Consider the following 12,547-nt stretch of genomic DNA (forward strand, 5'->3'; position numbering starts at 1 on the left):
CTCGCATGTCACGACGCTCGCTCGCGTGATCAGGTCCGCAAAGTCCACGACCAACTCGCGGCCTTCCACTGCGACCGCCGCCCCCGAGACGGGGGCGGGTAGGAGATGCTGGAGGAACTTGGCGGCACTGCGAGCGAAAGCTTGAGAAGCCTGGGCGGGCGCGCGAGTGGTGAGATCAGTAAAGCCGATGCAGGTGACGCCGTTGGGCGTGAGGTAGACGGTGTCGGGGACGGTGGTTTCGATGTTGCCCCCGTCGGCAGCGGCGAGGTCGACGGTGACGCTGCCTCTGCGCATAGCGTCGACCATGTGTTGTGAGATTAGGCGAGGCGAGCGACCGGGTACAACGGCGGCTGCGACGACTATGTCTACTTCGGCGGTTTGGGTTTGCAAGAGTGCCTCTTCTGCGGCTACGAAGGTGGCGGGGTCTGCACCTTCGTGTGGCGCAGGTAGGCTGAGGAATTCTGCGCCGAGTGCGGTGACTGCTACTCGGGTGTGTAGACGTGTGTCGAAGCATCGCACGACGGCGCCCATTTTCTTTGCCGTTTCGACGGCGGCGAGTCCCGCAGCTCCAGCTCCCAAAACTAGAACCAGGGCCGGTGGGATGCGCCCAGCGGCCGTCATCTGGCCGCCCAGAAAGCGGCCGAAATGCTGCGAGGCCTCCACGACTGCGCGGCAACCCGCAATCTGAGCCAGACTACCGACAACATCGAAGGCCGCCGCGCGCGGTCCACGCGGAACCTGGTCCAGCGCGAAGGCCAACACCCCCTTGGCACGTAACTCGGACACAACCGCCGCGTTCTGCGCTGGCTGTAATAACGATATCAACACCGTACCTGGCCTTAACGCACCCGTTAAACCGGCAGCGGTGGTTACACCGGCAGCGGTGGTTACACCGGCAGCGGTGGTTAAACCGGCAGCGGTGGTTAAACCGGGAGCAGTGGAGTCACAGACATTTGTTTCGGTTTCGATTCTGGTGGTCTGTGGTTTCTCCAACCGTTCGATATCTTGTTCATCAGTCTCCGGTTCGCGTCTGGCTGGGTTAAGAGCCGGGTTTATTTGCAACAGGACGTCTGCCTGTGCCAAGACATGGTCTCGATCGCCAAGACTTGCACCGGCAGCGCGGTACTGGTCATCGGTTACATGCGACTGCACACCCGCACCCGTCTCAACCAATACTCGGAGCCCAAGAGCTGTCAACAACTGAGCCGTCTGAGCCGTTAACGCCACACGCGGGTCATCCAACTCTGCCACACAGCCAACCGTGCGCACACGCACACGTCGCACTAATGTAGACAACTCCCCAGCACTCTCCAGCGCCATCAAACGGTCTCGCAACGACTCACCCACCATGTTAGCACCCGGATACTCAATCAGTAATGGGGGTATTTAACAACCAGCCAAGTACTCAGGCACACACTTAGCAGTAATACACAGCAGTACAGTAGTTCGGCGCAAACAATGCCTATATCCAAGCGGGATAATTCAATCTGCACAAACTTTTTAACTTAACGCAAAAATGTCAGGGTGACAAAAAAAGATCCGTTTGGTTCGTAGCTGAACTTTTCACCCTCTCCCAGCATCGGCTTGAAGTAGCCTGGCAGTCAGCCAAGAGGCCCAGGTCCACTTACGATTCGTCTTGGTCGTGGACCCCGACGCGGGACAAATGGCCTTATCGGGGGATATAGGGACGACCTCTTGTATGCGGAAAAGCTCGGTGGGATCAGTGCCGAGCTGGTCGGCCATATCCTCGGTCCAGAGCTCGAGTTTGAGCAGCAACTCGTCGCGGCGCCGCCGGTGCAGTTCGCGCTGCTTTTCGAACGCTCTTTCTTCCCGCTCTAAAGCGGCTTTTCTGGCGTTCAGGAGACGGCGGTCGAGCTCTGTCTTTAGCCGCCGGCGATTCAAGGTCCCGTCTTCGAGAAGCATTTGATGGGTTTCTCCGTGGGCGCCGAGGCTGGCTAACCGCTGTTCCAGATCCTCGATGCGGCCTGCGAGTTCTTTCGCGTCTGCGTCGAACCCATCTCGGCTCGCTTTTATTTCGCGCACACGTGTGTGCAGCTCTGCTTGGTGCAAATCCCACTGTTCTGCAACGGGTAATAGACCGCTCAGCTCCAAGAAATTCTTGGACAGCGACCTACGGGAGTTGTCCCGAGTAAGGACCCGACTTCGTCGTTCTCTCACTCGGCTAAACGTTCTGCGCAGTAGCACTTCCTTTTCAGGTGACACCGGTTCTGTAGGCGGCGTCAGCTGCTCGGCGGCATGTACGATTTGCTTCAACTCACCGTTGATCCGTTTGGCCTGGTTCTCGTTGAGTTGCCGTAAGTTGTCCATCATCATCTCAACAAAGTGCTTGATCTTTGGCATGTCTGACATGGATGAGACGCCGTCCAAGTCAGTCTCAGTCTGGTTCTTGCCCGTCCAACAACTGGGTGTCCGGTCGCCAGGCTTCCGGAGTTTTGCCTGGTCCTTCTCAAGTTTGTTTTCATATTGCCTTAGCCAGATCTTTACACCTTCGTCGTCCAGGAACCGCCCCAAAATCTCCTCCACAAGCCCCATAACCAGCTTTACAGGCACATCCGACGGCCTCCGGCCGATCTTATCCAGGTTCGCGCACACAATCTCTTGTATTAACTCACCCACTGCAGGGTCACTCATATCCGGGGCCTTTTTTTTCCTTTTCGTCTCTGACACATTCACCAATTGATACATACACCCATTAGCTGCCACCCAGAAGCTGTTAGACAATCTATTCGGCTTCACCTCTTCTTCTGGTACTCCGAATACTAACCGGAAATCTTCAAACGGATTTCGCGGCAACAAATCTTCTCTCACAATTGCCGCTTCATAATACAACGCCCTATCACATACACTCCGAACCACCGTCTCGCTTTCTCCCGCCAATTGGAAACAGTTCGCCAAAGCTACCGCCAACGGACCGCTAGACCTCTCTGATCGCGCTGCCAACGGACCGAGCATTTTCCACCGAAATTTTTTTTTTGCCGTCCCTTAACGAAGCAGGAGGGATGTGTGGGTGGGTCCAGAGAAGCAGGCGCATAACAAAACCTGCTATTGGGTATATGGTGGTGGGCATGTGGTAGTATGTGGCTGGCTGGTGGGTATGCGGCTGGCTGGTGGGTATGCGGCTGACTGGTGGGTATGTGGCTGGCTGGTGGGTATGTGGCTGGCTGGTGGGTATGTGGCTGGCTGGTGGGTATGTGGCTGGCTGGTGGGTATGTGGCTGGCTGGAGGGTATGTGGCTGGCTGTTGGGTATGCGGCTGGCTGGTGGGTATGTGGTAAGCTGTTGTATGGTAGTTGGTGTATGAGGGTGCGCATATAGCCGATTGGCGGAACAACAACGGTGTAGAAGTGGTCGGTAGTTAGAAAAAGCGGTAATCCTCATGTGCGCGAACGGGTAATCGGTTTGTCGGTCGTTTCTGTTGTCGGTCTTTTCTTTTGACGCCTGGGAGGCAATACGTTGTGTATTGGATGCGGTGCAGTAGGAAGCGATAGGGTCTGGTAAGTTGGTCTCAGATTGATTGGCGTCTTGCTGGCATAGAGTCGTCGGGTGATGGGATGACCAGATTATGTCGTGGGTCTATTTGCTCGATTTGGCGCACTCTGAAAAGCGGTGCAGGTGGTTGATTGCGAATGGCTCGAAGTGCGCGTTGGTTAGCAGCCTCGACGGTTTCTATGAGTGCTTGTCGTTGAAGGATGAGTCGCTGACGGGCGGTGTCTTCACCGACATACAGTTCGTCAAGGAGTTGATGTTGATGTTTGTGAATGCAGTCGCGTGCTCGAGAAAGTTCGTCCAGTGCATCGGCGAGTTCTTCGTAGTGTGCGAGTGGCACGTTAACAGTCCTCATCGGATCGGTGGTAATTTCGTCCTTCGTTAATGTCAGAAGGCGGTGCATCACAGTCATAGCCCGATCCTGGCTCAAGCTACGCAGGCTTTGGACCATGCCTTGCACACTGTCCGCCAGACCTCGAGTGAGGACAAGTTCGTACCATACGGCCGTCCCCGTGGCCGGCGTCGGCTCTGGCTGCGGCGCCGCGGCGCGCCATCGCCGCAATCGGTCTTTCCAGAGTCTCCGTTCGAAGTTGCGCAGCCATTCTCGTACTTGGGGGCTGTGAAGATGTTGGGCAAGAAACTCCCGCGCAATCGTGACCAGAGCGGGCACAAAGATTTGTTCCGGTCTTAGACTCTGCGACTCCAAACTCGCAAACACCACGTCTTCCACCAAGTCACCCACAGCGCCGTCGGTCATGTCCAGAGAGCAGCCGCACACGCGTGTGCAAGGGCGCGCATTCACCAATTGAAAGAAACGACCATGCGCAGCTATTCCTGCACTAGTCCACAACTCATCCTCTGCCACCAACGGGTCCACAGCAAACATCAACGATATGTGATTCAACTCTCCCGGGTCGCGGTAACAAAAACTGTCGCCCAGTGTCCTCCACTGATCAACATGCTCCTTCTCACGCACTATACGCGCACTATACCATGCCGCACCATCCAGATCGGCACGCTGCCACTCACCCCCACGCACCGACTTAAATAGTGCACCCAACAACACACCATTCGCACGTCCTCGACCACTCGACACAAACCCTAACATTTTTCAAAAGTAATTCGCCCCCAAAGGGATATCCCCAGGGGAATATCATTAGGGGGATATCCATCCCCAAAGGGCGGGGAGGGGGGGGGGAGTTAATTGGGTTGCGGGGTGGGGGGTGGGAAGCGTTCGACCAGCTGCACATGTTGGACACGGAAGAGCGGCGCCTTTCGGTCGGCGATAAGTTGGAGGACATGTCGATGCAGTTCGCCGACGCGTGTGACCAGGATCTGGCGAGCGGCTGTAACTTGTTGTTCGGCGTCTCGACGATCTTGGGCTTCGGCCTGGCGGGCTTCGGCTGAGGCGGTCGCCCAGAGAGTTCCTCGATGCTCCAAAAGTTCGGCCTTTACATCCAGAGCTTCCGCCCGACTCAGTAGCCTTTGCAGTTCCAGTAGCGGTTCTCCCAGGTTATTTACCATGCGCCGTTGACTTAACTCCGACCACTCCGCCAACATCAGCGTCAAGTACTTGACCGTCCCGCTTAGCTCCCGTTTCGACGAACTTATTTGCGACTCCGACCCCGAATACGATTCCGAATTATCCCCCGACCCTGTTTCTGAGTACTCATCCGACTCCAACTCCTCCTCCTCCACGAACTCCTCCTCCTCCTCCTCCACGTACTCTTCTCCCTCCAAATACGTGTCCCCATACTCGTCCGAGCCATCGCCCACTATCTCGTGCTCCCCGTGTTCCCACTCCAGGTGCAGGTTCGAAAGGTCGAACGACGACTGGCTGTGCCGCGACAGCGACCCCGCAACCCGACTCTGGCGTCCCGCCAAGCCATCGCGGCGTCGCAATAACGGCGACGAATCATCCTCCTCATTCTTCTCTTTAAGCACGGTCTCTCTCTGTGACTCTCTCTCTGACTCCCTCTTCTCTTCTGCCCGCTTCTCTTCTGCCCGCTTCTCTTCTGCCCTCTCCTCTACTGCCCTCTTCTCTTCTGCCCGCTTCTCTTCTGCCCGCTTCTCTTCTGCCCGCTTGTCTGCTACCTCTTCTTTACCTTGATCATACTCCCCTCGCTCCTCTTCGGCCATAAAAATCGGCTCTGTAATCTGCTCGGTCACCCAGACGGGTACGCCCTCTTCGACCTCCTCGAACGAAAAGTCGTTGTAACCTCGTGGGTCGCGCTCCAAAACGAGGGCTTCCTCCCAGGCATTCATATCGACGTACATCCGGGGCCGATCGCGCAGGCTCTCTCGCTGGCTCAGCATCTGCCGTTGGAAGGGCGGATGCTGAACTACTACCGGTTGCTGAATAGGCGGTTGCTGAATAGGTTGTTGCAGGGGTGGTTGGACGAGCTCTCGTTCGGCACGGACGTCTCCGAGCGAGGTGCCAAGGGAGTCTGCGGAGCCTGTGCAGTGTGGGTCTTGGCGGAAGCCCTGGCGGCGGAGCCGGGCGTCAAACCCACGGAGCCAGGCCTGGACCAGGGGATCTTGCAGGTGGGGGGCGAAGAACTCGCGGGCAACGTCAGTGAGCTGCTGTGTGGCGACACCTGCGGCACGCACATCCAATAGACTAAGGTTCTCGAAAATGATGCGCTCTGCTAACTGCCCCGCCTCTGCCACAGCACCGGCCGCAAGCGGCACATCGTCATCTAACTGAAAGCGGAATGCCTCCCGTGCAATCCAGAAACTATCCCGCAGCTGTGAGCCCAACTCAGTGGTCAAGTCATCCACCGGCAAGTTGCCCACCGGAACCGCGAAAAGTAAAGTCACATGCGAAGCCGACAACTCTACTTCCGCTCGGAATACCGCCGGCTCGCTGCAATCCACGCGCACCACGGCACCCTCCGCCACCGCAAACAGCGACCCCAGTACCGCCTGCACCTTGGAGTCCGCACGCCGCCCTCCTCGCCGCGCCACAGAGCTCAACATATTTGATATTCGCCCTCCGGATATTCGCGCAGCACCACAAGGGCAACACCGGCAGGCCAGCGACGTCGCCGGCTCGTGACGGTAACACACACGTCGTAAAGTGCGACGCACAGGCTTGTGCGACGCACAGGCGTGCACGTGGTGTTGTGTGCTGCCCGGCGCGGACCAAGTCAGGCGTAGGAAATGATGGTCCAGTCAAAAATGCAGCCCACGGCTATTTGTTTCCCCGAAGCTTGATGCCGTCGAAGTGAAGCATCTTGAACCTGAGGCAGGCTTCGCGGACGCTGGAGGCTTTCCGAGCAAAACGCTCGCGGAAGGACCTTTTGGGCCCCAGCCGGCGAGCCGGTTTGGGGGGTCCCATGAGATTGGCTAGAGGGGTTTGTGCGATGGAGAGAGGTCTCTGCGCACCTGCTCGGGAACCCCGGAGGCCGGCCGGTTCGTACGAAGGGTGAGGTTGGAAGGAATATCCGTGCTGGAAGGGATGCCCGGATTCGAACCCGTAGCCTGATTGGTGGCTCTCGCGTCCATAGCCTGTTTGGTGGCTTTCGCGTCCGTAACGTGATTGGTAGCTTTCGCGTCCGTAGCGTGATTGGTAGCTCTCGCGTCCGTAGCCTGATTGGTGGCTCTCGCGTCCGTAGCCTGATTGGTGGCTCTCGCGTCCGTAGCCGCTCTCGCGTCCGTAGCCGCTCTCGCGTCCGTAGCCTGATTGATAACTCTCGCGTCCGTACCCCGGCGGAAATTTCGGCGGGGGCGGTCGGAAAGGTGGCGGCCGAGCAGGTGGCTCAGAGCATTCGCCGCGTCTGGGCAAGGTGGCCGAGTCGATCACTGGCACCTCGTCCGGGATTTCGGACGTAACTCGTCGGGACAGCCTTGGCGTGGGGATTGGTCGTCGTCGTCGATGGAGTGACCCCGGGTACTCCGTGGGCTGCCGACGCTCGACAGATTCCCAGTCCACAGGTTTCAGGTCGAAGGGTTTTGGCTTCAAATCGGTTTGGTTGGTGTGCTCGCGCGATCCCATAATCATTCTCAATTCGGCTTGGTTGACGTACTCCTGTGCATTGATGTACTCCTGTGCATTGGTGTACTCCTGTGCATTGATGTACTCCTGTGCATTGATGTACTCCTGTGCATTGATGTACTCCTGGTGCTGGCCGACGGCCCCTTGTACGACGGACTGCCAGTCAGAGCTGTTCACGTAGTCTCGCGGAACGGGGCCTGGACTCCTAGACCGCGCATCTCCGTTGGCAGGTTCTTCCCGGCGAAGGGACACTTCTTCTTGGTCATCTTCGGGGGGAGGACCAGCATCGGCCTGGCGATCAGCATACTGGGCGAGAAATCGTTCGTAAGCAGCTTGAGCTTCGTAGTAGTCGAGGCATTGTAAGTCGAAGCAACCAGGGCGGTTGCGTTCGACGTCAATGTCCCGTTGCAGTTCGGCCTCGTACTGCGTGAGGAAGTCTTGCACACCTGGGTCGTCCAAATACAGCTCAAGTATTTCGTATGCCACCTGCATCACCGGCTCCACGCCAATCTGGTGTGGATGCAAACTGTCCAATTCACGAGCATTGACTTGAATCAGTCCTTTAAAGAACTCACTGAACCGATGATTCGTCACCGGCGGTGGCAACCCGTCCAACGTTTCCAACCTGAACCAACGAGCCCGAGGCACGACCCAGACCAAGTTATCAGTGTGCGGCCCTGTACCTCTCTGTAACCAACGCGGGGGGATGTCCTCTGGAGCCAACATGTACCGCAGACGCACTTGAGGGAACAAGTCGTCATCGTCGTCATCCAACGGGGTCTCCAGGGAAGGGTCCGCCTCGTCATCAGTACCGTCCCCAAACGGGTTCAGCGACGACGCTCCTGCCTCCTTCCCTGACTCGTAATCGGACGGGTAGTCCCCAAACGGGTTCAGCGACGACGCTCCTACCTCCTCCTCTGACTCATAATCAGACGGGTAGTCCCCAAATGGGTTCAGCGACGACGGCTTCGCAACCGGGGTCGCAATTGGCCCTGCCGTCCGCGTCTTCGGCTTCCGCGTCTCCGGCTTCATACTTCCGTGCTCCACGGCACCTCCCGTCGAAGTGCCCCCCCTGGCTTCACTCGTTGAAATTCCGCGCTTCACTGTCCCTTCAGGCTTCGGCATCGTGGGCGGCTTCCGCAGGGGGCCAGTGTTGACGATCATCTCATACGTCAGACAGTTACTCCAGTCCGCGCGCACAATCTTGCCACGTCCACTCTGGGTCTCGGATCCTCGACCACTTCGGTGCTCGGATCCTCGACCACTTCGGGGCTCGGATCCACGGCCACTTCGGGGCTCCGATCCACGACCACTTCGGTGCTCCGATCCGCGACCACTTCGGTGATCCGATCCACGACCACTTCGGTGCTCCGATCCACGACCGCTTCGGTGCTCGGACCCGTGCACACTTCCAGCGTATCCGGCGAGCGTCGTGGCGCTCCCGGCCTCAGTCACCACCACACTTTGAGTGGCGTCCGACACGCTGTCGTCCGATCCGTAACTCTCAACGAGCGAACGCAAGCTGACGCTGCGGGCGGCAGAAAGGATACTTTCGCTACGACCGGTGGAAAGGACGCTCTCGCTGGGGGCAGCCGAGAGGGCATACTCGCTCTCCGCGGCCGAAAGAACGTACTCGTCCTCTGCAGCCGAAGGGACGTATTCGTCCTCTGCAGCCGAAGGGGCGTACTCGTCCTCTGCAGCCGAAGGGACGTACTCGTCCTCTGCATCAGAAGGGACGTACTCGTCCTCTGCATCAGAAGGGACGTACTCGTCCTCTGGAGCCGAAAGGACGTAGTCGTCCTCTGCAGCTGATAGAATGCTTTCGCTGGGTGCAGCAGAAAGGGCATACTCGCTGGGGGCAGGAGAAACCTCGCCCTCGCTCGGGACCAACGAGAGACGACTCTGGCCAACGCCGAGGGAACGTTGACTCTGGCCAACGCCGAGGGAACGTTGACTCCGGCCACCCGCGAGGGAACGTTGACTCCGGCCACCCGCGAGCGAACGTTGACTCTGGCCATCCGCGAGGGAACGTTGACTCTGGCCATCCGCGAGGGAACGTTGACTCTCACCGGCCCCTACCGCTCCACTACCGACCGAATTGAGACTGGGCCCAGCGGCGATCGCGACGAGGCTGCCGGGCGTGTGTACAGAAAACAGACTCTGACCCGGGATGGCTCGGGCCTGGGCAGCCAGTCGACCAGGGGTCCCTCGGCCCTCACCCGGGGTCCTTCGACCCGCAGAGCTCTGGCCGGGGAGACTCTGGCCGGAGAGGCTTTCCTGACTCGAATTGTCAACGCAATCGCCAACCATACTTATCCGAACGGATCGCCGTTGCCGCACTGCTCGCTGCGGTACTCGCCGCACTCCTCGCGGCGGTACTCGCGGCGGTATTGGCGGCGCTTCGGCCAAAAGGATTTCGTCGTCAGGGTCGGTCTCGTAACGAAAGCACGCTCCTACCACCACGCCGATGCCCCTCGCATCCTGTCGTCTTACGGCTACAGACCCTAGCATTTGCTATTATTTTTTATTCCGTTCATCCAACACTCAGACGCACACAGATAGGCACTACAACAGTTACGGCCACGACCGGCTAGGACAGCCGACGAGGTCATGTTCGCCGAAACCTCAGTGTCGGAGCCGTACATATACAAGTTCTTCGGCCCGCTCCATAGGTCACAGTCTAGCGCGTATGGTTCAGAGGCCGTGTGGTCTAGAGGTCGTGTGGTCTAGAGGTCGTGTGGTCTAGAGGTCGTAGGTCTAGACCACAGCCCAGGTCGTAGTTTAAGTCGTAGTCGTCTGGATCGTAGTCTCTATATAGGTCGCAGCAGTCTATGTCGCAGTAAGTGTCTTTGGCAAGTGTAATGTGTCGCCTTGCCGCGGTAGTGGGGTATAGGCCGGACAGGGACCGCACTAGTCTAGGCCGTAGTAGTTCAGCTCCTAGTCCAGACTCATTGAAGGTGACGCCGCCACCCAGGTCTTTGATGAGGGCTCCTTTCTTGTCTACAAGGTGCTGCGATCGAAAATGGTTTCTCCGTCGTTGGACTGAAGACTGGCCCGTGACGACGGATGGTTTTGAGGGTTGAGCTGATTCGAACGGGGTGCTAAGGTGAAGTGGGCATACAAAAAATAATATACACCCCTCGATCCGAGGGGTGTGTTCGATTCGAGTGCCTTGCTCTCGGCCCGAGCCTCACGATAGATCCGGGCACACCTCGACGGGAGCAAGGACGGAGCGCCACACCGCCCACCTCGAGGCGACCACTTCGGAACTCCGCTCACTCTCTCACCCGTATCCCCTCAGACCTCTCCGGACGAGATTCGACTCAATCTCCGACACCGAGTGCCGTCCCAACCTTCCTGTACAACCGAGCGGACACTAGGTGCTTCCGTCGTAACACCCCTGGCTCGGCATCGCTGTTAATGGCCGTGATGGCCATTTGTGGGTATCAGTCGCGGGGATGAGTTATGGATAACAAATTCCTTTGGAGATCGTTATGTCCTTGGACATAAACGGCTCACACCCCTCGTGTTTCCGCTATGCCCAGGAAGTGCCCAGCTGTGCCTGAAACGTTGAGCCTGGCTGGTCGTATCTTTCCACCTCGACTTGTGTGCGGGTTGTGTGCGGGTTGTGTTTACCACCTTCATGGGGGGTGACCATTTGGGCTCGACGAGCCTGGGTCGACGATACCTCCTGGTGTAGGCCGGGTCTTCCTCTAACGGTCGGTTTCTGAGGCGAGCTTACCATTACTTATGTAGGTCAGTCGGTGGGTCTCCCTGTGGGGTCCAGTCTTCGTGAGAGGTCTTGTTTATGACCAACCGTATGCACAACTGGGCGGGGGACGTCCCGCCACTGGCAGGTTTTGTCCTTCTCCAGCAGGTCGAATAGCTCGTGAATCGAATAGGTCGATTAGCGGCGCCGTGACGTCTGGTAGCCGCTTCATTGCTCAGGTAGCCGCTTCATGAGGTTCAGAGGAGGTGGCTTAAGTGGTTCCGATAAGGAGGGGGAGATGGATACTTACGAGGAATTTTATTTCCATCGCCACACGGAGGTAACAACGTCGCGGTTCCAATTTTTTGTGGCAAAATATCAGGTCGATGACAAGAGCCGTGAAGAGTAACGGGTGCGAGGTTGTCTCGGTGGCTTTGGCTGTCGTCTTTATTCGAACGGAGGAAGGGATGGAGGAAGGAGTGGTTGTGAAGGAAGATCCCGCGACGTTGTTCAAGTTACTGGTTCGCAGCCGTGACGAAGAGAGTTACAGAGTTTTAATTAGAGATGGCGAGCTTTCTTGGGTGGACCAAGCTCGGGATGCGCCTAAGGGCTACGCAGGGGACATAGAGCCGGTTCGGCAGAGGTTACTGGAGGCCGCGAAGACGCACCGATCGCTATTGCTCCTACGCCACGACCTACTAGCCGAGCTGGGATGCAAGATTCACCACGCGAAGGAAGTCCACGACGTACCTACACGAATTTGGCGAGAGGTCTCCGACAACGGGAACACATATCGTATCCGCTTCCGCGATCCAGGGCCGTCACTACTCGCACACCCGGACGACCTCTGGTGGGACGCGTTCCTGGACTCCTGGTCCCGCTGGATGACCTCCGAAGACCCTGACAACCCACCCTGGTGGCGACTCGCCGCCGACGAGCCTCCTCAGTGAGCCTCCACAAACACCTGGTGGAGTAACGACGACCAAGGAGGGAGTAACCCAAGCCGGGGGCGAGCTCCAACGCAGCGTCTCGCCACAAAGCATGACACCGCTCGGTGCTCGGGCACCCAGTTGCACTGCGCTCGGTTGCTAGTATCGAGGCACGCAAGTCATTGGCCGCAGGAGAATGGTCGCAAAAACGTGCGAGCGGAGTTTGCGATGGAATCAGTCATCCTTCTCGAGGATGACTGATTGAGTTGTTCAAGGCGGCGGCGAAAAAATTGGGTGTCAAGGGGTGAATAATAACAGTCCTCCGTATCGACGACAGCTTTCCTGCATCCGAATAGTCGTCAGCTACAATATCCGTCAGAGCAACCGTAAGAGAAGCAAGCGTACA

The 12,547-nt window shown here is 57.9% G+C and overlaps 6 protein-coding genes across 6 annotated transcripts; 1 reads left to right on the plus strand and 5 right to left on the minus strand.

Annotated features, from left to right (window-relative positions):
* Positions 1-118: 118 nt before the first annotated feature.
* On the minus strand, positions 119-1,350 carry GNI_152710 (putative NAD(P) transhydrogenase subunit alpha; the record flags this gene model as incomplete). Its single annotated transcript, XM_011134515.1, has 1 exon — positions 119-1,350. A coding segment is annotated over one exon (1,232 nt), but the record flags the coding sequence as incomplete, so codon positions are not given.
* Positions 1,351-1,563: 213 nt separating this feature from the next.
* GNI_152720 (hypothetical protein) lies at positions 1,564-2,973 on the minus strand (the record flags this gene model as incomplete). The annotated part of the gene is made up of 1 exon (XM_011134516.1): positions 1,564-2,973. One exon carries the CDS (start codon positions 2,971-2,973, stop codon positions 1,564-1,566), a length of 1,410 nt encoding a protein of 469 aa, XP_011132818.1.
* A 552-nt stretch (positions 2,974-3,525) lies between these two features.
* Positions 3,526-4,614, minus strand: GNI_152730 (hypothetical protein; the record flags this gene model as incomplete). Its single annotated transcript, XM_011134517.1, has 1 exon — positions 3,526-4,614. The coding sequence occupies one exon, from the start codon at positions 4,612-4,614 to the stop codon at positions 3,526-3,528; it is 1,089 nt and encodes a 362-aa protein (XP_011132819.1).
* Positions 4,615-4,706: 92 nt separating this feature from the next.
* Positions 4,707-6,485, minus strand: GNI_152740 (hypothetical protein; the record flags this gene model as incomplete). The annotated part of the gene is made up of 1 exon (XM_011134518.1): positions 4,707-6,485. The coding sequence occupies one exon, from the start codon at positions 6,483-6,485 to the stop codon at positions 4,707-4,709; it is 1,779 nt and encodes a 592-aa protein (XP_011132820.1).
* Positions 6,486-6,854: 369 nt separating this feature from the next.
* Positions 6,855-10,014, minus strand: GNI_152750 (putative mucin; the record flags this gene model as incomplete). Its single annotated transcript, XM_011134519.1, has 2 exons — positions 6,855-7,285; positions 7,419-10,014. The coding sequence occupies 2 exons, from the start codon at positions 10,012-10,014 to the stop codon at positions 6,855-6,857; spliced, it is 3,027 nt and encodes a 1,008-aa protein (XP_011132821.1).
* Positions 10,015-11,598: 1,584 nt separating this feature from the next.
* GNI_152760 (hypothetical protein) lies at positions 11,599-12,162 on the plus strand (the record flags this gene model as incomplete). The annotated part of the gene is made up of 1 exon (XM_011134520.1): positions 11,599-12,162. The coding sequence occupies one exon, from the start codon at positions 11,599-11,601 to the stop codon at positions 12,160-12,162; it is 564 nt and encodes a 187-aa protein (XP_011132822.1).
* Between the last annotated feature and the right edge of the window lie 385 nt (positions 12,163-12,547).

Source organism: Gregarina niphandrodes (genome assembly GCF_000223845.1).
Source record: "Gregarina niphandrodes unplaced genomic scaffold scaffold00043, whole genome shotgun sequence".
NCBI classification, from domain to species: Eukaryota; Apicomplexa; class Conoidasida; order Eugregarinorida; family Gregarinidae; genus Gregarina; species Gregarina niphandrodes.